This window comes from Thamnophis elegans, chromosome 4, assembly GCF_009769535.1.
Source record: "Thamnophis elegans isolate rThaEle1 chromosome 4, rThaEle1.pri, whole genome shotgun sequence".
NCBI classification, from domain to species: Eukaryota; Metazoa; Chordata; class Lepidosauria; order Squamata; family Colubridae; genus Thamnophis; species Thamnophis elegans.
Window position 1 is genome coordinate 12,251,775 of NC_045544.1, and position 26,143 is coordinate 12,277,917.

General features: G+C 40.9%; 1 protein-coding gene across 1 annotated transcript in view; it reads left to right on the forward strand.

Annotated features, from left to right (window-relative positions):
• The window catches only part of COL19A1 (collagen type XIX alpha 1 chain), a 178,822-nt gene extending 172,679 nt beyond the window's left edge, over nt 1-6,143 (forward strand). The window contains exons 34-37 of the mRNA XM_032215170.1: nt 1,080-1,250; nt 2,148-2,214; nt 4,664-4,700; nt 5,972-6,143. Of these exons, the coding sequence (XP_032071061.1) occupies nt 1,080-1,250; nt 2,148-2,214; nt 4,664-4,700; nt 5,972-6,143 (447 nt within the window). The remainder of the gene's footprint in view (nt 1-1,079; nt 1,251-2,147; nt 2,215-4,663; nt 4,701-5,971) is intronic.
• The last annotated feature ends 20,000 nt before the right edge of the window (nt 6,144-26,143 follow it).

A 26,143-nucleotide genomic window follows, 5' to 3' on the forward strand; every position in this document is an offset into this window, starting at 1 on the left:
TGCACACCGACGCGTGACATTTTTACGACAGCCGTCCAGCGGCCTTGGGCGGGGGGGCTTTCCGGTGGCAGCAGTGTGGCAAGGAGGAGGCTCGGTCATCGGAAGCTCCTCAAAAGCACAACGGAGGAGGCGGCAGCGGCGGCAGGGATAACGCTTCATGGTTTTACAACCCTCTTTTTTTTTTTTACAGCTCAGGTGCTCTGAGCCCCCACCCACCCACCCCGTCAATGGTGTCCCGCTTTACCCATCTTAAAATCTGGTCACTTTATCTAAGACATGTTTTTGGCTGGGAATACAAAGGACTATACCCTTCTAATTGTCTTTAATATTTTCAATTTCAAGAGATTTAAGATATCATATTTTTAGGAATACAAGACGCTCCGGAGTATAAGATGCACATTAGTTTTTGGGGAGGAAGAAAAAAATTCTGCTTCTACCTACCAGCATCCAATGGTAGTAATCTGGCTAGCATCCTTGCAGCAAACAGCAAATAGCCGGGTCAGCTTCAGCACATTATCACAGTCTGATTCAGCATGAGCAGCTGATTGGCGGTTGGATAGGCCTCCCACAATACCACCAATCAGCTGTTCCAGGTTGCAGGGATCGCCATAGCCCATTGCCGCCTCTGCACATCACATTTTTTGTTTCCACACATCATGTTTTTGGCCTCCACATGCTCCGGTTGGTTCCAGGCAGGGGGATCAGTGGTGGGGATCCCTGCTGCCTGGAACCGGCCAAAGACGGAATGTGCAGAGGCCAAAAATGGGGAGTGGAGAGGCCGAAAATACAACACGCAGAGGCCAAAAATGCAACACATGGAAGCAGCGATTGGCGGCAATGTGCTGTGGTGATCTCCACAGTCTGGAACAGGTCTAAAATGCAGTGTGCGGAAGGCAAAAATGCAATGAAGCCAAAAATGGCCAAAGGGTGGGGGCTGGCAGGTAGGCAGGGACTTCGACAATGTTCGCTGTATAAGGCGCACAGACATTTCCACCCATTTTGCAGGGGGGGGAGTACGTCTTATACTCTGAAAAATACGGTAAATGAAAGCTCAAGCAAAGTATTATTTGTTTCAATAGGGTGATCAAGGTATACCAGGAGACAGGGGCCCACAAGGTGAAAGGGGGAAGCCTGGCTTACCAGGAGACCAAGGACCTCTAGGACCTACTGGATCTGCAGGGCAAAAAGGAAGTTCAGGGCCTCCAGGTCCAAAGGGCCCTCCAGGTGTCCCAGGAATTCCAGGAATACTGGTAAGGTGGAGGGCAGGTGGTAGACAACTCCCTTCTTTGACTATGTGCTACACCTAACATTTTGGAGAGGGTAAAGCTACAGAGGGCAAAATGGCATTATTTAATGGGAAGGGTTCCACCACAAATGCGCGAATGACAAAAGCGCGCCTGACTAAACCGCGGTGACAAAACCACGCCGACGAATGAGCGCTGAAGCGCGCCGACAACAGCGCGCTGACAGAAGCGCACTGTAACCCTAACCCTAAACCAAACCCTAAACCTAACCCTAACCCTAAACCTAAACCTAAACCTAACCCTAAACCTAACCCTAACCCTAACCCTAACCCTAAACCTAAACCTAACCCTAAACCTAACCCTAAACCTTACCTTAACTTAAATCGCGCTTCTGTCGTCGCGCTTTTGTCGGCACGCTGTTGTCGGCGCGCTTTTGACATCGCGGTTTTAGCGCCGCGGTTTTGTCGGCGCGCTTTTGACGTTCGCGCATTTGTCAGGTCACGAATGGGAAGGACATAACATGAGCAAAGATAATGAAATGGGTTTCTGCTCTAAGTCTATTTTAAAGATTAAACAACAGCTTGTATATGTTTTCTGCACCAGAAGAAAATCCAATTATTATATTTAGAAATTGCAGTTGGAATTGGTTGCATTGGTTGGATAAAACTCTAAAAGAATCATTGAGAAACAAGTATTTCTAGGCAGTAGCATTGATGATATGGTGACAGGTGGTTATGGTTATGATGGTAGTGATGCTAGCAGATTTTCATTACATGAATTCTATTTATAACTTTTATTGTTGCAGAGCTTTTAATAGAAACAGGAAGACAATTTTATTTGTTTTGATGAGTTTGTGGCCCAAGCCATCTTTTCTTAATCTCTTTCATTTTTTTATTTCTTCAGGCTGATTCAATTTCATTTGAGGAAATGAAAAAATATGTCAGACAGGAGGTTCTTAGAGTTTTTGAAGGTAAGGAAATAGCAAATGTATTCATATCTCCATCGTAAATACTTGCTTCCAATTGTGCATTATAGATCTATTGGATACGTAACATTTGAAACAATTTCACTGAGCTGCATCATTTATACAAATACATTTAAAAGGCTTAAGGCAGGCAAGTTCCTTCCAAGTCACCTATTGCAATCGCAAATAATGGTTTGACATTCAAAATACCTTTAACTAACAATCTGCTTTTTGAATGTGTACTGGAATCACGAAGGATACTTACCTGTTGGAAGGAAGATAGCAATGAAATCTATAGCACCTTTATATATCCATCTTACATCCACCAAAATACGATGAATTGTATCTAGGCAGAAGTTAATTGAAAAAAAATTCTTGCAGGGCTGGACAAAGTAAAAAAAAAGTGATTTTTAAGCTCTTGGTGGTCTGTCTTAATCTTGGTTTTGCAAATATTGTGCAACTCTGGTGCATGACATTAGCATGTTCTTAATGTGCAAAACCCTCCGGGTCAAGTGAAGCAGTAAAATCAAATAAAAGAAGACCCCCTTGTGACTTTCTTCTCTTTCCTCTTCTAAAGTGAAATTATGCACACCAAAGGCAGTTCAAACTACATAGAGATCAGTGTCAGTTTCTGGGGTTACACAAACTTAATAAGGTGGAGGAAAATATATTGCCAGCTTCCTCACCAAGTCTTTGATACCAGTCTGCTCTTCAATCAATATTATGCAGGAGTTAACTAGCCTGTGCAATCTGCAATTTTTCTCAGCATTTTCTTTCTCTTTGCTGACTGAGACAAAAAAAAGTCACAGAATAAACAAAATGAAACAAAATTATCCTTCTCTTAGGCACTCACAGAGGTTTCCTAAAGAATGTCTTTTTGTTCTTTGAATTAAAGAATACCTAAGATACGTGATCGTTTTCTAAGCAGAGTTGATGCTAGTTAACAGACATATCTTCCATGCAACATTTTGTATCAAATGTTATGATTACTGTGGTGTTATAAAAATGCAAGCGTAAGTATTGCACACAAAATTCTCACATCCCAAAGATTTTGAAACATTACAGGGCCCAGTTTTCTTCCATTTGTACCTGACAAAGGAATAGGTTTCAATTCAGACTGGACTAATTGCAGAGAGAGATTGTGTGTACTTCTCATATCCCAGCCAACTTTCCCCATCATTTTATTAAAGCACACAAGCTTGGAGATCAAATAATTGATGAGGCAGAAATGAAAAGCTGAATGGGGATATGGGAGAAGTGCCCAAGACTCCCTTGGAATGACATAGTTTTATCTTCTGGAAGGTAGTTTCAGGCCAAGGAGACTCCATCACCACCCAACAGCAGGATTCAGGATTCAGGAGTTTATTTGTATGCCGCCCTTTTCCCTGGGGGGACTCAGGGTGGCTCACATCCGAAAGGGAAAGGGGAAACAGACTTTTACATATACGACAACACATAATTAAAAAAGAAAACACAACATTCATACCATTCGGGAGGGTACAATCTTAGCCCCAGGCCTGGCGGGATAGCCAGGTTCTAATGGCTGTGCGGAAGGTCTGGAGAGTGGTGAGAGTACGAATCTCCATGGGGAGATCATTCCATAGGGTCGGAGCTGCCACCGAGAAGGCCCTCCTCCATGTGGTCGCCAGTCGGCATTGACCCGCAGATGGAACCTGGAGGAGGCCCAATCGGTGAGATCTAATAGGTCGTGTGGAGGTAATTGGCAGTAAGTGGTCTCTCAAGTACCCAGATCCACTACCATGGAGGGCTTTATGAGTGACAAGTAGCACCTTGAAGCGCACCCGGAGATCGACAGGTAGCCAGTGCAGCTCGCGGAGGATAGGTGTTATGTGAGTGAAACGAGGTGCACCCACAATCGCTCGCGCGGCTGCATTCTGGACTAGCTGAAGTCGCCGGATGCTCTTCAAGGGCAGCCCCATGTAGAGCACGTTGCAGTATTAGCAGCCTACTTAAAAGGCTAAAAATTATACATAATAAACCTTATCTTGTAGGCCCTTCACCCATGGCAATTAAACACATTAAAAAGGTAACATATTGCCAAACACAAATACACAAATACACAGGTCAGGAAAAATAAGAAAGCAGGCCAGGAAGAAAGAGAAGTGGAAAGAAAGAAGAAATGACCACTTTAATGACCACTTATAATTTGAAGAATTATAGACCGTAATACTGTAGTTATGGATACTAACATTTTTCCAAATATTGAAAAGACGTTTAATGCTATTTTATTGTCCTTGTTGCTTTTTTTAATAAACGAAGAGAGGATGACTCAGTTTGTGTCTCAGCTGAAGTTGCCTGCTGCTATGCTAGCTTCCCAAACTCATGGGAAGCCAGGTCTTCCGGGGAAAGATGGATTACCTGGGCCACCTGGGGAACCTGGACCGCCAGGTAGGGCTTCCAATCTCATTCCCATATGCATATTTTGTTTTTAAAGGATTCAAACATCTTCAGAGTTGTGTAAAACTATACAGGTAAGTAGCTTTCTAACAATTAACTTTTAAATTCATACTAGCATTTTCTAGACTAGACCAATATATCAACATTTGTTTAGGAGTCTGGTTTGTTGCATATTAAACACTTCTGATTAGTGCATAATCTTAATTTTACATTTACATTTTATTAAGATTTATAGGCCGCCCTTCTCCCTGAGGGGACTCAGGGCGGCTTACAATCACAGGGAAGGGGGTGCAATAATAAAAGACAAACAATGTGCGAACAAAAGAAAATAATAAAACACAACTTTCATTCAACAGTCAACACTCGGGCGGGTAAATTGGGAACCTATCCCCAGGCCTGCTGGGAGAGCCAGGTCTTAAGGGCCGTGCGGAAGGTCTGGATGGTGGTGAGGGTACGGATCTCGACGGGGAGATCGTTCCACAGGGTCGGAGCTGCAACAGAAAAGGCTCTCCTCCGGGTAGTCGCCAGTCGACATTGACTGGCGGATGGGATCCGGAGGAGGCCCAGTCTGTGCGATCTAATCGGTCGAAGGGAGGTAATCGGCAGAAGGCGGTCTCTCAAGTACCCAGATCCACTACCATGGAGTGCTTTAAAGGTGGTCATCAATACCCTGAAGCGCACCCAGAGATCGACAGGTAGCCAGTGCAGCTCGCGGAGGATGGGTGTAACGTGGGCGAACCGCGGTGCGCCCACTATCACTCGCGCGGCTGCATTCTGAACTAACTGCAGTCGCTGGATGCACTTCAAGGGCAACCCCATGTAGAGCCCATTGCAGTATTAATTAATACTGCAATGTAATTAATAACTGAATAATCACATCAGGATACTGACATACTCCTTTTATTAATCTACAATTATTCTAACTGGATAATTGGTGCCTGAATATTAGTAATAAGAGGATTATCCCATAATCACCTATTTGAATTTCTGATCTTAGGGATCCAATGTGTTATAAAATATATACAAATTTAAAGTGGGGCCAAAATGAAAAACTGTAAATGTTACAATTTATGACTTTTCCAGTAAATTTAACTACATACATATATTCTTGTAATTAAATTTGTGCAAAAAATTTAGCAAGAAATTCTGTAAAGCAACACATTGATTAACTGGGGAGAAAAGGAATGCTTGTAGTTATTCAGTATCATGTTTCATTAGTCTCAGTGAATCAGTGAAAACAGACCATATTGCCATTTGAGAGCTCACATTGTAAAACTATGATTGGGGTAGCAAATATAAAGCCTATATAAGTATAGGATTTTTTTTAATTATTATTTTTTGTTAGTTTGGTCTGCTCTGGAGTTAGAGCAAGTCAGACTGGAATGAAGAATATGAAAGCAAAACTGAAGAAGGGCGGAACACAAAGCTATAAGAAGAACAATGGCTTAGAGACTGAGGAAGAGCTCAGAATGAGAAGAAGCAGAATGAAAAGATCAAGCATTGTTACAGAGGACTAGAGGTTTCTCAGAATATGGCTTGCTCCTCAATGAAATATGCAAATTCCTGTAAATAATCGACTTGAAAATCTCTGTTGCTGAGATTGTTTAACCAGGATGCACAGAGTGAATAGTTAAAGATGTTTGTTAAAAAAAAAAAACGAAAACCAGCAAGCGAAGATATAATGTGAATGATGTCCCACTGGCATGTGAAGGACTAGAAACAATGCTTCTAGTGACAGAAATAATGAAAGCTGCTTTTAGTGTTATGGTTGTAAAGAAATTATCGCAGAATATCGCTGAGTATAGCATATTATCCCCCTTTACCAACCCTAAATCATCCATGCTTTAAAATGTTGAACAAAGTGTGTACTTTGAATTATATCCAGTTACCCTCACACAATAAACATTTCAGTAATTCAGAGCTAATGCTGCAGTTGAAAATTCAGTTAAATCGGGTTCATTTACTTCCAAAAAGATCTCGCTTGTAAGATCTGCTTCTCAGAAAAATACATTTACCATCAATGTTCCTTTCTTTAAATGCACACTACTCCATTCACTCTTCTAGAAGGAGTCTTTGAGGCTAAATGGCATATTGGGAATATTGAGCATTTATTACTATTCCAAAATGGCTGCTGAGGGGCATTCCCATTCACACAACTGCTTACAAAGCACCAATTAACCGGATTATTACTTGCCAACCCCTCTATCCATCCTCCACTCCCTCATTAGATGTTCTATAGCTTCCAACTAATTTTTCTTTGCTCACCTCTCCCATTTTGGATACTCAACAATACGATTGTAGAACTATCCAATTTGAGCTGCCAAGTTCAAGATGGTTACAAAAGAGTTCGACACATCTGCCCGCAGTTCATAACATGGGTTGTCATTTATTTAGATTCTCCACGGAATATTGAAAGTGACTAGAAGCAGTAAATTCAAATTCTGGCCCATCAGAAGTTTTGTAGTAGCGCTACACTGGCAATATTGAAATTGCTTCAACTCTTTTCACAAGGCTGAATGTATGAAATAGTGTTTTCCAATTGCTCCTTAACAAAATATGGAACATTTTTTGCACATGTATTGTCTATAGAGGTAGTATGCAACTTCTGACTATTCAACAATTCTGCAACCAGAATTGGGACCAGAATTTCTCTTGATAAGCAAGGTGAGAAGTGAGTTGTGCCGGGTTTCATGACCTTTTTTTTCGCCATGGTTGTTAAGCCAATCACTGAACTTGTTAAGTGGATCACTGTCGTTAAGAGAATCCAGCTTCCCCCACTGACTTTGCTTATCAGAAGCTGTCTGGGAAGTTAGCAAATGGTGATCACATGACCCTAGGACAAGGCAACCTTTGTAAATGCATGCTGGTTGCCAAGCATCCAAATTTTGATCCTGTGACCATGAGAATTCTACAATGGTTATGAGCATGAGAATCAGTCATAACTCACTTTTTTCAATGCCACTGTAACTTTGAACAGTCCCTAACCAAATAGTTAAATGTCCATGGGGATTCTCAATCATCCAGGTCATGGTTCTCCCAAAGGTGCTTTTTCAGAAGGCACCTAGACTTTTGAGAAGCGATGAGAAGCAAAACATCTTCAAGGAAAAACGAAGTCCAGTTGCCTTTTGGAAAAAAAAAACACCTTTGAGATAAACAAATGGTTATAAGCCGAGAACTAGCTATACAAGGAAAAGGAAGGGAGAGAAATCTTGAGTCTAACTGCTGCTTGCCACTCAGCATCCTACATGACTTTTTGGTTCGTTAGTCAGTTAGAGTACAATGGGGAATTGGAGGAAAATCTCAGGAAGAAGCTAGAGAACATAGAAAGAATCCTGAAGTCACCCTTCCTGTTCCTGCAACAGTGGCATGATTGATGGGTGCTTTTCCCATTAGCTCCATGAGCTTAAGATGAAGGGCAGGAAAGCCAAGGAAGTGTCTGGTTCCTTATCTCTTACAATTGAAACAGCACCATTTGATGGTGACTCAGAGTATGCAGAATAGAGGCAAAAACCTGATCTGCAAATGGGGTAAATTGCACATTAGAATGATTTTGTTTCTGCCTCAGAGATGGGAGATGAGCAATATCGCTCAATTGTACAGAAAAGTCTTAAGCCTCAGTTGGTTTAAGGTTAAAATTAGTAATAAAACAATTTTGGTCACTAATTTGCTGAGCAGTAGGATGTTTCAGGGCATCTCTTAATTAGAGTCTTTTTGGTAAGGCGAGAGGTATAGAAACCCAATGAATGAATGAATGAATGAATGAATGAATGAATGAATGAATGAATGAATGAATGAATGAATTCCCTCATGTGATGAGAATATTAGATTAAACCAATTGGAATTATAGTTGTGTTGCTTATTTTCAGTTATACCATTTGAGCAATGGAGCCAGTAGGGAAGGTGAAGCTAGAAAGAATTGAGAAATATTATTTTCCCAAAACAGAACTTGTAGTATGCCCAACATTTTCTTTCTTACTAGCTTCAGTATTCAAGCATGATCTCCCTATCCCACAACACACATGGACAAGAAAATAGTAGCCACCAACCACTAACATACATTAAAGGAACAACTTCAGTTATTAAGTGAGACATTGAATAAAAAGTGTTTTGCAAAACTAAATAATAGTTTTGTTAAGAAGAAGACTTTTTAAAGCTGAAATTCCTGTTTTGTTTCAAAAATAATAATAACCATGTGGCAGTCTGTAATTGCATCGACCCTGTTTTTTATATAACTGAGGAAGTAGAGAAAATGTAAAGAATTTTCCTCACAAGTGGTCCTTATTTAACAACCACACATTTAGTGACCATTCAGACTTCCAACGGCATTACTGGTACTTACAGTCAGTCCTTGGAGTTCCATCCATCAAAGCAGTGGTGGGTTTCAAAAATTGTTTGAACCTACTCTGTGGGTGTGGCCTCCTTTGTGGGAGTGGCTTGCCACCCATGTGGCCGGATGGGAGTGGCTTGCTGCCCATGTGACCGGATATGAAGATGCTGACGACACTTGTCAGAACCACCTTAAATTACCTCACACACAGCACTGGCATGCATAAGAATAGGATGTAAACTTGTTTTTTAAAAGGCATCTTTGGTTTGCGTTAAAACAACTTCAACACACGCAATGTTCTTATTGCGCCACAAATGCAGTAGTCATCCTTACCTTTCACAGAGGCACTGAGTTTTATAAATAGGAGCATGATAGTGTAGAATAATCACATCCAAGGACCAGTGGTGGGTTTCAAAAAATTTTGGAACCTCTTCTGTAGGTGTGGCCTGCTTTCCGGGTCCACTGGTGGAACCTCTTCTAACCGGTTCCGTAGATTTGATGAATGGGTTTTACCGAATAGGTGCGAACTGGTAGGAACCCACCTCTGCATCAAAGCATCCCAAAGTCAGCCATTTGCAACCTTCTCTGCTGGCTTCTGACAAGCAAAGTGACTGGGGAAGCCAACAGGAGGTCGCAAACGGCTCCCAGATCCTTGCTTAACAACTCACAATAATTTGCTGTCAACCAGGAACACCAGAATTACTATTGCTAGGCAACACTGTCATGTGGCATCAGACCTTACTGCACTCCTTAGCGATGGAAATTCCATAGCCAATTGCATTTGTTCACAGAGGACTATCTGTAGACAATTCATATGTGCTTTTGTTAAAATGAAAATAATGGATAAAATTACTACAGAAGTTTTTTTCAATGCAGCAGATAACTGAATGGATTTCTAAAACATGTTTCAGTGGCTGACCTTTTTTTAACAACCTTGTTCTTAACTAGTTCCAGAGGTGGGTTCCTATCAGTTCGCACCTATTCGGTAGAACCGGTTCGTCAAATCTACCGGACCGGTTAGAAGAGGTTCCACCAGTGGACCCGGAAAGCAGGCCACACCTACAGAAGAGGTTTCAAAATTTTTGGAAACCCACCACTGCTAAAGGGTTAGGGGTGCAAGGAACTTGTAATTTGACAGCTTTAAGGCTTGCATGCTTCAATGCCAGAGTTCCTGAGCCAACATGACTGGAGGAGGAATTCTGGGAGTTGAAGTCCACAAGTCTTAAAGCTGTCAGATTTGAAGACCCCTAGTTTTTTTTTCTGAAGGGTTAGGGGTGCAAGGATCTTACTGTAGTTACTGATAATGGGACAGAGTTTACCAATTATAAATTCCAAACAATGTTAAAAACAGCTGGAATCGAGCACAAAGGTTCTGCTCCTTATAGGCCACAACATAACTGGTTTGTAGAACGAAGGAGACAAACATTACAGGCCATGGCACATACATACATTCAGAGCCCCAGCATCGGTGCATATACCATCACAAGTGAGACTGAAAGGGCAACATAGAGCTCGACAGTAAGAGCCGAGGTGGAGCAGTGGTTAAATGCAGCACTGCAGGCTACTGCTAGATCAGCAGTTCAGCGGTTCAAATCTCACCGGCTCAGGGTTGACTCAGCCTTCCATCCTTCCGAGGTGGGTAAAATGAGGACCCAGATTGTTGGGGGCAATATGCTGACTCTCTGTAAACCGCTTAGAGAGGCCTGAAAGCCCTATGAAGCAGTATATAAGTCTACTGCTATTTTTTGTAGGATATGAGGCTAACCATAGATATTTAGGTTTTGGGAGAAAGGCACAGCTAAGGTTTACCGTGTATGACTTGTACTGTTTGATGGACTCTGATACTTTTATTTCCACGAAAGTAAAAGCCTATTTAAACTGCAGTCTCTTTGTATGCTGGTTTGTGTGTTCTCCAACACAACTCTCACAACACTTCTCTGAACGCACTCGCTCTCCCAACGGGGAGCTTACCTAACAATAAATTTAAAATGTCACTCAGGTAGAATGTGAAGTTAAACTCTGGAAGTTTAATAATCACTAAAATATACCTCATATTTAAAACTGCTGTGTTGATGACAGATATTTGTTTTGGATTGCTCTTGAATATTTGGATTCTCTTATAATATTTAAGTGTTTTTCTTACTGTTTTGACTCTGCAAAATAAAGCCAAGCCTCACAAATTGTTGATGAAATGTTTCATGAATGTTTTGTTACTGCTGAATAACGTGAAACTATTTTATGTAATTTGGATGTGACTGATCACTGTTTTTTTAGAGTTCATAGTCACAAATTGTGAATTGACTTTTATATTCATGTCAGCAGATGTTTTGGGTTGCTTTATTTCTTGTTTACCTATGGTTCCAAATTATTGTTTTATTAAAAGAGCCGAGGTGGCGCAGTGGTTAGGGTGCAGTACTGCAGCCACTTCAGCTGACTGCTAGTTCTGCAGCTCGGCGGTTCAAATCTCACCGGCTCAGGGTTGACTCAGCCTTCCATCCTTCCGAGGTGGGTAAAATGAGGACCCAGGTTGTGAGGGCAATATGCCGACTCTGTAAACTGCTTAGAGAGGGCTGAAAGCCCTATGAAGCGGTATATAAGTCTAACTGCTATTGCTATTGCTATTTCCTTAGCCATGACACATATAGATATTCAAGTGATGGATACCTAAGAGGATATCTAAGGGGATTTTTTTAAATGTATAGGACCAGGTGTGCCTATGGCAGATGTGGCTGCACAATCAAAACCTCACCTTTGTTTTAAAAAAAAGTGAAGCAGTATTAGGCCATAGCCAAAATCTAGATTTTTTTTTTCACCCTTCCTGAAGATTCTTCTTACAGCTCAGTAGGGTTGGCCTGGAGCAATGATTTTTATTGTAAAATAAAGGAAGGTGATATAACAAGCAACAAGTTGTAACAGATGCTCTTGCTAGAAAGTGTAGTGATTAAAATAAATTGTGTACCTTTCCGACTAACGGGTTTATTAAATTAATCATGGTAATTGGAGGACATTAGGAGTTCTAGTCAACAGGACATAGTTTCCAAGATAATATATGAAGATAATGATTCTTATTACTTTTTAATTGATGAAGTTATCACATTTCACTGTCGGTTGGTTTGTTTTAAAATATGTCATTTTCTAAGCGGTGTGCATGCTTCCTGACATGTTTGTTTTGCTGAGGTAACAGTAATTGAAATCACATTTAATCATAATTGTATTGTTCTAATTCCCTTCATCTGACAACACTAGAACATTAATCTCATGTTAGCACTGGCATGCATGCATGCACCTCAAGGATTCATTTTGCTGAGAAAAAAAATCAGCCACAGGCTTTTGATGCAATTCCTCATTTTCTTGAGCCACAGGCTGGATTCACCTATCACCTCTAAGCCTTTTGGTTTAGCAAATATGTGAACTATGTCCTTTGTGAATCATGATTTATGTCTTTGCATGATTATGAATTCAAATATATGCTGTTTACTCAATCAACTGATAAAGCAAACCATGGCTGTTTTGCCAGACAGTAGATGAGTCTGCTGCCTTCTATTGGTCAGTATCCAGCATGCTATCGTACCCGTGACCCCACAAATGCGCGCACAACAAAAGCGCGCCAACAAAACCGTGGCGCGAAAACCGCAACATCATCAACGTGCCGACAACAGTGTGTCGACAGAAGCGCGCCAACAGAAGCGCGATTTAAGTTAAGGTAAGGGTTAGGGTCAGGTTCAGGGTTAGCGTTAGGGTTAGGGTTAGGGTTAGAGCGCGCTGTTGTCGGCACACTTCAGTGTTCATTTGTCGGTGCGGTTTAGAACTCGCGGTTTTGTCACCGCGGTTTTGTCAAGCGCCCTTTTGTCGGTGAACCTATTGTATCTACATGGATGCTGCTTCCCAATTAGAGTCAAACTGTGTTTTCTGAATATATTGCTACATACATTTGTTTTCCTTATTCAGAAGGAAGCAGAGAAGTATGTTGGAAGGAAACATACTTCTTTGTCTCCTTTCAAATTATGGTCATGCTGTTTGATCAGGAGCATCACTTTGAACAACAGTGAACGAGTTAAATCACTCCTAAATTAGGCCCTTTGATGTACACACACACACACACACACACAAAATAGCAGATTAAGGTTCACTGGTGCCCTAAGCACTGACAAATCTTGGTGCCCCACCTTTGTACATATTGTACAAATCTTCATTGTAGGGGGTTATTTCTCAACTTTCTGGTGCCCCCTTGGGCCTGGTGCCCTAAGCACATGCTTAGTCTGCTTAATGGTTAATACACCACTGCACGCACACACACACAGAGACACACACAGACACACACACTTTATATTCAAAGTAATTTTCAGTTTGAACCTCTTATTTAGTGTCAGAAACAGAATTAGGAAGCAGAAGGTGTAGAAACAGACCTCGACATTTTCAAATCCACAACTTACTTTAGTTCAAATATGCATTTCTGACCCATGTTATCATTTCTTTCAATATATTTCTTCTTTAATATTGTTGTGACAACCCATCTAAAATTGTGTGACTCAACAATGTGAACTTACACTGCATTTGGAAATAAGCAATTCAGAATTGGTTTCGCTCAGCTATCTGCTGTATCTATCTTCATCCTTTGTCCTTTAATTCCCCTAATGCATCTTAAACCTTTTTGTCCATCAAGAAGAGGATGCCTTTGATGCCTGACAGTTTCTCCTAGTAGGTGGAGACATCATCCAGGCATGGGTATGACTCTGTCAGGATCCAATCGGACTAGGTCTACAAGCTTTAAAGGCACGCCCACAAGGCACCTCCTCCCAGCTTAGACTCAGTCGATCCTTGGATTAGCTGTGTCTGTGTATCTCTCCTTGCTAAATAATTCGATTTTAAACTTAATTCTTGCTAAAAATTTCCAAATTTCTTCTAATTGGCTCCCTTTCCAAATTTAATTCAATTAGCTGTGGATTGTCACTTTGGAGGCTTCATAGCCTTCCAAGAGGCTCTTGCTTGGTCTCTCTCGGCCCAAACCATTGCGGAGATCGTTAGTGGTAGCCTACAAGGTTTTACCTCAGTCTTTTGTCAATTTGCCGATTGCTGCAGCCACGCCACCCGAAGAGCCGATCGCTGCAGCTGTGCCACCAGAAGAGCCTGCAATTGTCACGATCTCCCCAGCTGAAGAGTCTTCGAATCACTGCAGCCGCCCAAAAGCCGCTTGAGCTCAGGGCATTTCGCACTCCGCCGCTCTTCCTTGCCGCCTCAGCAGCGTTTTTCATTTTGACCGCAGAAGGTGCTTCTCCTTGCACAGGGGCCATTGTTGGGTGGTAAATTCCGTCAAGCATTCAGCCGCCTTGTTGGTTCGCTCCCTCAGCCTCTCCTCAGGCCTGGTCTACTCCGGTGGCCATTTTCTTTGGGCGGGAAAACTGTGGCAGTCATTTTGTGTGCTACCAACCAACCATGAGTAATGTCAGCCAACGATGCCTCAACCCCTCAAGGGGATGTCCCATCTCCTCCAGCCATTGTTCCTCCTTCTCTGCCCTCTGAACCATGAAGCAAAAAGAGATCCTCTGCTTCTGAGCCACCATCAGCCAAGCCGGCTAAGGTCCCTAGGACTGTTCCATCTCAGGAAGCCTCAAGCATTACTACCTCTAGTTCGGACCGGGACAAGACCTCAGATTCTGTCACATGAAAGGCTACCTCTAAGACCAAGCATTGCACTGCTCCTCTCTCTGCCCCAGTGGTTTCTCCTCAAATAGTGGTCAATCCTCCTGAGGATCTCTCTACTGACACTGATGGGGATATTTCCACTCCTGCTTCCCCCTTGAACCCGCAGGATGGGATTGGGTTTCAAGAGGAGTATGATAGCATTGGGAATAGCATTGTCACCCCAGACGTAGATGTGGTCCAAATTCTGTATTCCACAGAACCCAGGAACTGGTGCTTCCCAACTTTTGTCCTCAACCATCTCATCGACTAGAGCATAAGCGGCATTACCTTGATGTGCGACATGCTCTGCACATTTATATTAAACAAACTGCTGTTTTCAGATGCTCTGAGGCTCTTTTCGTGAAATTCATGCCGGGAAGCAAGAAGGGCTCCAAGGCCTCTTCTTCTGACATTTGTCGTTGGGTACGAGCTGCTATTTCTAGAGCCTACTCCGCTCTCTCCCTGCCTGTTTCGCCCAATATCACGGTGCACTCCACCCGCAGCGCAGCCACCTCTGCTGCCTGGTCATCTCAAGCTTCATTAGAGGAAATCTGCCGGGCAGCCTCGTGGACTACTATATCTCCGTTCATCCGTCACTACAGGCTTGACAGATATGCCTCAGCTGACGCTTCTTCGGCCGGCGCGTGTTGCAGCGAGTGGTCTCTACTTAGGATTATTTAAATTCTATTCAGGTCCCTTCCAATGGGACAGATTGGGCTTTGGTATGTCCCATGCCTGGATGATGTCTCCACCTACTAGGAGAATGGGCATTGGTTACTTACCTGATACGCCCTTTCTCGGGACAGTGGAGACATCATCCAGCCTTACCCTTTATTTATGCCTTAATCCTTGAATTTTCTCTGTTCTTACCTTGAGGAGAGATAATATCTATCATCTGAAACTGTGTACACAGCGGTGTACAAGTCACGCCTTCGTCTAAGCTGGGAGGAGGAGCCTCATGGGCGTGCCTTTAAAGCTTGTAGACCCAATCCGATTGGATCCTGACGGAGTCATACCCATGCCTGGATGATGTATCCAACGTCCCGAGATAGGGCGTATCAGGTAAGTAGCCAATGCCCATTTTCAGAACCATTGATTAGCCTTCCCATTTTCTGGCAGTAGAAGATGGAATTTGTTTTCAAATCCTGCTTTTTCACAAAACCACATCGTATCTCAAAGAAATTATAGCTCTTACAAGTGTCTGATTAGAGCTTCATAATGTGGATGACTATAAAGATGCACCATTGTCTATAAGCTTTCTCTTGATTTCATTGAGGACATCTGAAACTTTTTTTTTTCAGAATTGCTTATACAATTTCATAAGGTGAAATCTATTCATATAATTAACTTCAAAACTGGACTTCAGTCTTAGGGAACTGCCAGAAGGGCCTTTTTGATTTCCTCAGAAACAACTATTTTTAAGGCCACAGATCCACCCAGGACTACCAGATCTTGATGAACTTCCTCTATGTCTATCAAAATGGAAATCTAATATTCCCAAGGGAAAAAAAACCCAATACTATTTATATCTCAGAGAAGCGACTTCCCCGCCTGTTTTAAAAAAATTTCCACATGAACCACTATTTTCCATATAGTCCACTGATCATGTAGAGCAGCCTTTTCCAATTTAGCACAGTCCAGAAGTGCTGGGATTGTCACTCCCAGAATTTTCACCCAGTGTGAACGTGAAATACCTCAGGAAGGTGCCAGATCAAGGAAAGTTGATGTATATTTAAAAAAATAAAAATAAAAGGAAAGCTGATGTAGGTAGTCTCTGTACTAGTGCAAACTTAAATTCAGATCCCTGTGCCCATGCTGTGGTTATATTGTTCTAAACCATCATGTTTTTATGGTGTATCGGGAACTTATGCAGCGTGTGAACCAACTCAATACAATATCCGAATAACCTTGAATTTTTTCAGCAACCTTCACATTAAAAGCATGCAATGGCTACATCATTCTGTAATTATCCATTCCTTGGTAAACTAAGCACAGATACTTGAACTTAAATTTCCTGTGTCTAAACAAAAGCTATATTTTACCCTCTACTCTTTTGGCAGTTCATTGCTGCTGCAATCTCAGGTTGCAAGTCAGATCATAATACGCCCTGTGCTCAGCACTTTTAATGATATCCTAAACTTACCGCAAAGTTGTTCAATTCCCTGCCAATTCCCCATTAAACTTATTTTCAAGTACTAACAAAAAGAATCCATTGTTTTCCCCTTTCACTGTACCTTCCTGTCTTCGAAGCCACTTTAATCCAAATTAGGCAAAATTAATGCCAGGAAATGGTTAAATATACCTAGTCGACCTCTGCTCTTCTCCATTGGGAATTTTCTATGTATAGGAAGTATGCAGAATATTGCTTAAAATTCCTGCATGGGAAAAATACTTTAAACTGTTCTTTGTGGAAAGAGTCTAACAAAACATTAACAGTGTTTAAATATATTTTAGACTGTGTTTGTTAAAAAGCTACACCGTGTATGGGCTCTGGGAAGTCGGTGGGGGGGAAGGGAGGTGGGGTCTTAGTGGGGGGGGAGGGGGGAAATATAGTATGTGCTAGATTTTAAAGTAACATGATTGCACTTGTATACTGTTGCTCTTTAATTCTAGTATAAAAATAGGACAAGCTGAATATACTGATATATAGTAGAAATACACCGAAGGGAGGAGTAGAGGGAAAGAAGAAAGAGGGGTAGAGAGGGTGGGAGAGAGGATTGGAGGGAGGGCGAGAAGGAAGGGAGGGAGTGTATTGGGAGAGAGGAGTGATAGAGGGGGAAGGGAAGTAGGGTAGAGGGGAATGTTGGAGGGAAGAAGGAAAGTTGGAGGGGGGCGAAAGAAAGGGTGTATGGAGGGTCGAAGTGGTATATTGGGTTTGTATTTTGGGGGGTATTGTTGACAAGAGGGATGGCTGTGTTTATTGCTTAATGTTATATGGCCCCAGTTATGCACAGTATATATGTGACTGTACGAAATGAAATGGAAAATAAAACATATTTACATAGTAAAAACATTAACAGTGTCATTTCAGGGCACTCTTATCCTTGTTTGTATTTATCTTCTTTAGGCTACAGAGGACAAAAAGGTGAAAGAGGTGAGCCTGGAATCGGCCTGCCAGGTGATCCTGGCCCACCTGGTCCTACAGGTAAATAAAACTCCTCCTAAGTCACGACCCACTGCTAGATCCCTGGCTAAAATTAGCAAGGCTAATTTCAGTTTCTTATTTGTTTGTTTGTTTAGTTACTGGTATGCAAGGCCCACGTGGAGCGCCAGGTGAACCAGGTGTGCAGGGACAACCTGGGCCTGCAGGAAGATGCAATCCAGAAGATTGCTATTATAAAGTTTCTCAAAGTCAATCCCGAACAACTGGGAAGTGAACACCTATTTTGGATATATTTTAATTCCTCGGTTATCTTTTCCTCACTTCTTCCCCCCCCCCTCCATCCCCCTATCAAATTTTGAAATTTAAGTTTTAAACTATTGGTGAATTTCTGTCTATGTATATTTTACGGAGCATCTCAGTGGAACATTTTGGGTCCCGATTAAGCCAATACTGAGATGTTTTTTTCTTGAGTTCATTCCACATGTTTATACTTTTACTGTATTTTTCTTTAGCAAAATGCACATCGTGATGGCCTGTCGACCTCTTAATGGTTTTTCAGTTTATGAGGGTTTTTTTAATGAGTTTCCTACTTTTACCATTAACACAGAAGCCATATTTAGTTTTCTTTCGCTGGATGTCTCCTCGCAGTTCCATCGATTTAATGACAAATATAGTTTATAATATGGTGGAATTTTGGAGTTTTTCTAAAGGTTTGGTTAAAAGTCTAAGTAGTGACTGGCATTTTCCTTGCTTCTGTCACCATACTGCAATATGGTAAGATTTGCAAGGCTTTTTTGAATTGTGTCTACATTTCTGAATGATCTAAAAGACTTTTGAGTAAGGTTACCATATTTGGGCTGCAAATTTACTACAAGGCAGTAACAAAGTGATACAGAAAACTCTTAAGTCTAGCAATGCTCTCTACTAGGTATTACAGATAAGATCTAGTGTTCTTAATCTCTTAGTTTCTCCCATTAGTTGTTACTAAGGGGGAAATGTTATAAATGCAGACAGCACGTAAGTAAACTATGGCTTAAGTTATATACTCACATTATGGAAGCGAGTTGTAAACATGTTTTTTTAGATTTTCGTCTCTATAAGGAACTGCTCGTAGGGTTTTCCCATCATATGTGAAAAAGAGTCTGATTATTAGAAGCTAGTTTAGTTTTCAGCAGGATTGCTGGTAATAACTTGTTCTAGTTAAAATATACATTTGCAAGTCAGCTATGCTTCAGGATGATTATAACAATTATAATACTGTGCAAATCAGTGGTGGGATTCAAATAATTTAACAACCGGTTCTCTGCCCTAATGACCAGCTGGGTAGGTGGGGCTTGGTGGTCATGTGACTGATTGGGCCTGGCCAATTCAACGTCACTCAGGTTGATGGGCTCTTCGCCTTAGCTGTTACAATGTAATAAGGGTTAAGGGTTAAGGGTTAAGGGTTTGTGAGAGGCAGTTTCTGTAAGCAGGGCAATAAAGATTAGGCTAGAAACAACATCAGAATGTTTCCTTCCTGCCTTCCTTACAGGATTAGCCCTGTAAAGTGGAAAAAAATAGGAGATTTCTTCCAACAATCAGTTCTCCAAACTGCTTAGAAAGTTAACAACCGGTTCTCCCGAAGAGGTGCGAACCGGCTGAATCCCACCACTGGTGCAAATCCAATCCCAGTATCTATAGTCTGTACCCCTGCCAGCCCCACTTGGTAAACTAGACCAGGAAATCAGTGCCACAAGAAGACTGGAAGTAATCTCACTTTGTTTTTTATATAACTTTATTAAATGTTTTAAAAGGAATTAAATTAGAAGCAGTTTTTGTTGGAGTTAGTTACAGGAACATAGTTTTTTTGGTCTGGTTCAGCTCTCTCTTCCTTTCCCCCCCACCCCCACCAAATCAGGGAGGTGTCTGCTTAATCCACTGTTAAATATCTTGTTTTCCAGAACTTTTTTTAAAAAATGTTTCAGTCCCCTTTCCTTAAGTTATGTTTCTTGCACATTTTTACCAAGGTCAATTTTCTCATTATCCACAAATTCTTCATCAGGATGTTTCATTGCCTCCTGCCAGTGCCCTGCTTTCTGTAAACAATAGAGCAGTGATGGCGAACCTATGACACGCGTGTCAGTGCTGACACGCGTAGCCATTTCGGGTGACACGCACATGCTCCCCAAACTTGTTTCAGCAGCAGCTCTCAGCCTGGGCGGCAGCGTCACACAGGCTGTGGAAGGAGGAGGAGGAGGAGGAGGAGGAGGAGGAGGGAACCAACCAAAGAGAGGCTTTTACCGGGTCTGCGCCCCACAGCCAGGATCGTCCTTGCGCCTCAAGCCGCGTTTCTTCCTGCAAAGCCCTTCGGGCAACCCGAGAGTTCCGCTTGACGCCAGAAGGGCTTTGCAGGAAGAAACGCAGCTTGAGGCGCCAGGACGGTCCTGGCTGTGGGGCGCAGACTCGGTAAAAGCCTCTCTTTGGTTGGTTCCCTCCTCCTCCTCCTCCTCCTCCTCCCCCTCCTTCCACAGCCTGCGTGACGCTGCCGCCCAGGCTGAGAGCTGCCGCTGCCGCTGCTGCACAACTGAGGGAGGGAGAGGGAAAGCAGAGGTAGCCTCAAATTCCACCGTTGGGACAGGGGAAAGGGCTTGTCCCTCAAGAGTGGGGGGGGATAGAGGTGGGAAGAAGGGGCCCGGCCTGTCCCCAGCGCCCCCCACAGACGGATTACGGATCGAACGCTTCTCTCTCTGCAGCCTTTTTCTGCAAGTCCCAGCTACTCAGCGGGGCGTCATCATTTCCGGGGGGTTGCAGTTTTCCAGCTCAGATATCAGGATCCGCCGGGATTAAGTGGGAGAAAACGCCGCTGGCCGAGCGGAACAAACACATCCAAAGGTTAATCTTATTTTACGAAAACACAACTTCCAAAAGTCGATCGTGGCCTCCGTCAAGAAGCTCTTCCCCCACCCACCCCTACCCATTCTGGGGTCTTGGTGTCCCTCGGCTAAGATCCACCCCGGAAAGCAGAACGGGGCAGCCCTCCTGTAATTCTGGCTGGGTTAAAGAGCAGGGATGGAGGAGCCATATCACACCTTCATTCAAAGGGTGGGGAGGGGGAGGCCCGATAAAGTCCCTCCCTTGGGGTGTCTGAAGTCCCAGCTGAAGCAGCCGAAGGAAAAAGGATAAGCATCCGTCGCTGCCCAATGGCGCTTGGGGTAACCCCGCTGGGCAGAGCCAGTCGAGGCTCATCCTGCAAATGAGGGTTTCCTTTGGGGAGGGCCAGGTGGTTTCAAGCACCCCAAACAGCCAATCTCTCTCTCTCCGTCCCCCTTCCTTTGCTCCTGGGGCTGCAGAACTTTCCATGGGCTCAACAGTAATTGAGTAAAATTCTAAGCCACTGCAGTAGCTGCTTTTTGGTTTTATTTTTTTTAATATTTATCAGTCTCTCTTTTAGTTGAAGAGTTGAAGTCCACAAGGCTTAAAGCTGTCAGGTTTGAAGACCCCTGGGTTTTTTTCCCTAAAGGGTTAGGGGTGCAAGGTTCTTGTAACTTGACAGCTTTAAGACTTGCACACTTCAATGCCAGAGTTTCTGAGCCAACATTTTGGTTGCTAAGCAGGACCGTTGGTAAGTGATACTGATAATAATATCAAGGGCAACATACGAAATCGACTGATGAACAAAGAAGTTACTAAGCAGCTATGTTAAATAATTTGTTTTTGGTTTATTAAATACAATTATATTGCAATTATATATTTTTGTAGTTTAAACTATAAATTGCGCAAAATTATGTTTTTGTCGAAGTGACACACAACGCGAGTTATGCTCGATTTTTTGCCGATTTTTGACACACCACGCCAAAAAGGTTGCCCATCACTGCAATAGAGTATTGTTCAGAACTATACACCTAGAGAACAAAAGAGTATAGAAGTTTGTATAAATGTAGTGAATTTTCAAGGTTTATTGTAAAACAATCGGAACTTTAGCTCGGGTAAAATTCTAACAGATTCAACAGAGAATTTCTGCAAGTAGCTGTAGTTTGGAAAGAAGTATCTATCATCTTACATCTTGTTCAGCGATATTTGTTGAACTTTTTTTGTTGGATAGGGAGGGAGAAGAGCAGTTGAACATCAGCAGTCCCACTGAGCTCATATATATTGACATAAGATAGGCTAGTTGGCAGTACACACAACCTTTATCTGAGAAATTCAGGGATTGAAGCAGATTCCCATTTCATTTATCTTGAGAAAATGATTGTATAAAGTGAAATAAAACTGTTTGGCAGAGATATATAGTAGCATTAGATAATGAATAGCATTGGCATCTAGGACTAATGAAATTGAGGACTGTCCCCTGGATTAATTCCTATTTTAACAAAGTAATTGGACATTTTAGCTCTTTCAGGAATAGATTTATCTATATGAAAGCTATTATTATTATTATTTGAAAAAAAGAAGATGCCTAGGTCGAAATAGTAAGGATTAGTTGAAGTGTAGTTCCTTGTTGGTGGGAAATCTTTTATATCTCATGTAAGCAACTAATAGTAGTTGAGAACCATACTGGGCAATTTGTTGGCAGCTGCAGCTCGTAGTAGAGTGGATAGTGATATGATTTGTTCTAAATTTGTTTTGAAGTTGTATCATTCTCCTGTTTTGATGGAGCAAAAGGACATCTATGTTTTAGTATTGCAAGATGGATTGCTGGATAGCTATAATGTCTGGCAGGATTTTGTTTTGAGATGTTAATCTTGTTTTATTTAAACTTTTCTAGTGAGTCCCGATTTAATACAGATTTCTAATTTTTATTTAATTTAAAATTTATTTTATTTAGACTTTGCTATGATAATAACTAAAAGTGCTATATTTTGGGCAGATTCTGTAAAATGTCACATTTTAGAAATATATAGAGTAGCTGAGATTATATATAACATGATGCTTTGTGTATATTTTGACTTTTCACTGAGTGAAAATATAAATGATAAATTATTTAGTATTTTACATAAAAGTAAAAGTATAATGGTTGAATTGATCATAAAAACAAAACATTTATATATTTTGAGGAAAATATGTTCAATCCATATTGCTTTTATTTTTATTTGCCTGTGTTTGATTATTATATTTATTTTAAAAAATCATTTGTTCAGGGTTTTATTAGGTGATTGAGATAAATGTAAGATTTTTCCTCTTGGTTTCCTTCCTGAAAATTTTTAGCAATATGACTTTCCATCATCAACTATTAAAGATATTATGTAGCTTTGTGTAAGAAGCAGTCCAAACTCAAAAGACTGCTTTAAAATGTTCATGAATTGCAGTACACCAAGATAAAATATACGTGTGTGTCTGTGTGTCTGTGTGTGTCTGTTTGTGTGTGTCAGTGGTGGGTTTCAAAAACTGTTCGAACCTACTCTGTGGGTGTGGCCTCCTTTGTGGGAGTGTCTTGCCACCCATGTGACCAGATGGGAGTGGCTTGCCGCCCATGTGACCGGATATGAAGATGCCGACGACACTTGTCAGAACCACCTTAAATTACCTCACACACAGCACTGGCATGCATAAGAATATGATGTAAACTTGTTTTTTTTAAAGCATCTTTGGTTTGCGTTAAAACAACTTCAACACACGCAATGTTCTGATTGCACCACAAATGCAGTAGTCATCCTTACCTTTCACAGAGGCACTGAGTTTTATAAATATGAGCATGATTGTGTAGAATAATCATATCCAAGGACCAGTGGTGGGTTTCAAAAAAATTTGGAACCTCTTCTGTAGGTGTGGCCTACTTTCCGGGTCCACTGGTGGAACCTCCTCTAACCGGTTCGGTAGATTTGACGAACCGGTTCTACCGAATAGGTGCGAACTGGTAGGAACCCACCTCTGGTGTGTGTGGGGGTCAAATTTTAGTTCATTTTAACATTTTGAAGAGTGTATTGCTCTTTAAACCCAGATAACCTACTTTGTTTTTCTAGTGCTTTCACATGGTTTTTAAATAGTAAAGTTTATTCTAATATTTTGTTAAAATAATTTAAGAATTAGTCTGAGCAGCCTATTTTAACTGTGGCTCATGATATTTTGAGGCATGCATATTTTTTTATTCTCTGTGTGCCACGTAACAGGCAGCTCTAATAACTACATTTTAAGTGAAATATTTTCTTTCTCTACCAATAGAGTCAATCATTTCCGAAACTGTTAAGTGATACTGAAATACAGAGGGTGTATTCAGATAGAATGCTATTAATCAAACCTCTGTGGAGGAAAAAAGAAGTATATTTTCATATTTATGCACCCTTTTAAACAGTCTGCAAGAACCAGTGGAAAATTAGTGGATGCCTTTGGATCTAAGGTTTGTGAATTAAACTAAGGGACCGAATGATAGAGGTCTTACATTGGAGCATTCACGGTTAATCTATTTCTGCAGATGGAATCCAAGCACTCAACCACTTAGTAAATTGTAAGCATGGAAATTGGGACATTCAACTTAAGAATGGACTCCAGCAAAACTACAATCATTTAGGAGTCTGTTTTCAGATTCATTCTCTCTCTCTCTCTCTCTCTCTCTCTCTCTCTCTCTCTCTCTCTCTCTCTCTCTCTCTCTCTCTTTCTCTCTCCCTCCCTCCCTCCTTCCCTCCCTCTCCCCCCTCACCCCACACCAGAAGGAAAGGATTACTATTACACTGGTACGCAGTATGTCCTTGAATCTGGAATAATGAGGGCAAACTTTATTGAAAATGCCTCAGTTTACCCTATGGTATCTTGCACTGATATCTCTCGGGATACACAAAAGCTGCTTTTCTTCTCTGTCCCCCAACATTTTTTTCTGTCTTTTAGCCAATTACTACAATTTTTTAGTATGGAGCTCTCTTTCTTTTTAACTTATGAATATGATTTAATAGAGTTTGAATTCTAAAAATGCATATATGATAGGAAACTGTGCACTAAATAATAAATAACCTTGTTCAAGTTTCCTTTTTTTTTTTTTTTGCAAGATAATATATTTATCATTGTTTTTCTTTTCTTTTTTCTTTTTGGTCTTAGAATTAATGTATAAATAAGGGAACAATTCAGGCAAGGTTATATTTGTTTTTTTCTTGAAGTCTCGTTGTTTTCAGCAGGAGATAACTTAAGCAGATGCTTATATCTCCCCTTTGAATCAAAGGGATTTGATAAGGCTTATCTTTGGCTGGATAATCCTCATTCTGTATTTTTTTTCCATCCAGAATAGTTTGAATATAATCACCATTTATTTAACATAGCTTGTAAATAATAGGGAAACAAAGCCTTGGGTACTGTTTTGCCCCTTCCACATCTGTGTGTGTGCAAATGAGGCAGAATCCTTACTGGGTTTCTGTGAATCCCCATTTTGTTCCACATTTCTTTATAGGAGCAGTATGTATTTCAGTCTTTCCATAAATGAAAATGCCTTGGTACCGATATGGAAGCTTTATGCTATCTATCTCAAATGTTAAATATTAATATTAATATTTTTATATAAAAAGGCGATTTGGTTTTAGCTAATATAATCCTAGGTGTTGCCTTTTCTTGTCTTTTATTTGGCTTACACTTTATTACCCCATGCAAATGGGTTTGAAATAAATACACAGCCCAGGTGTTTCATACCTCTGATAACCATTAAGAAAACACAGGTCATTATTATGATGGTTGTAAGCTTTCAACTGCAAATGTTTTTGAGTGAATTTTAAAACTGTAAGGAAAGATGGTAAATAAAATAGACCAAATGGATGTACAAACTTTTCAGGAACCAAAATGAATGTCACAGTCTAACAATTAAAGGTGCTTAGTTCTCTGATCTTTTGAGTTTAAGCAGGCTAACTTTACTGTTAGATTATGAACTTGATTCGTTGTTTTCTTTTATAAAATATGGATGCTTTTAAATTATTTTCTGAACTTTTCTATGTAAATATTTATTTATCTCATGTGCTCACAGCAATTGGAGGCGAATTTTATGGTTGCCTTTTCATTACTGAATAATATTGCCTTATTATTGTCCCTTACAACTTTATTTTTGTTTTCTTCAAATCCACAAGTGAGAACTTCACTTGTTTGCATATGGTATCTTATCTGCTTTGGTCTTAAATTAATTTTGAATGGCATTGAATTGAACCTAACAGATTTTTGATTTTTTGGGGGTGTGAGTGTATGCATTTATGATAGTGAACTTGTGGTTATTTATTTTTTAAATTAGCCACCTTTAATTTGTAGTTGGTTCAGAATTTTATAAAATTCAATTTCAAAGTTTTGATAGAATTTGTATTTCCACTTGGTTTATATTGTTAAATTTCATTCAACAATTTCCATTATATTTCATTCGCTTTTCAGTTTCTTCTGTTGTTTATTTAAGTTACTGCTATGTTTAAAATAAAATAAAATTACTGATGGAACCATAGGTTGAAGGTTGTGTTTTTTCTTATATGCTA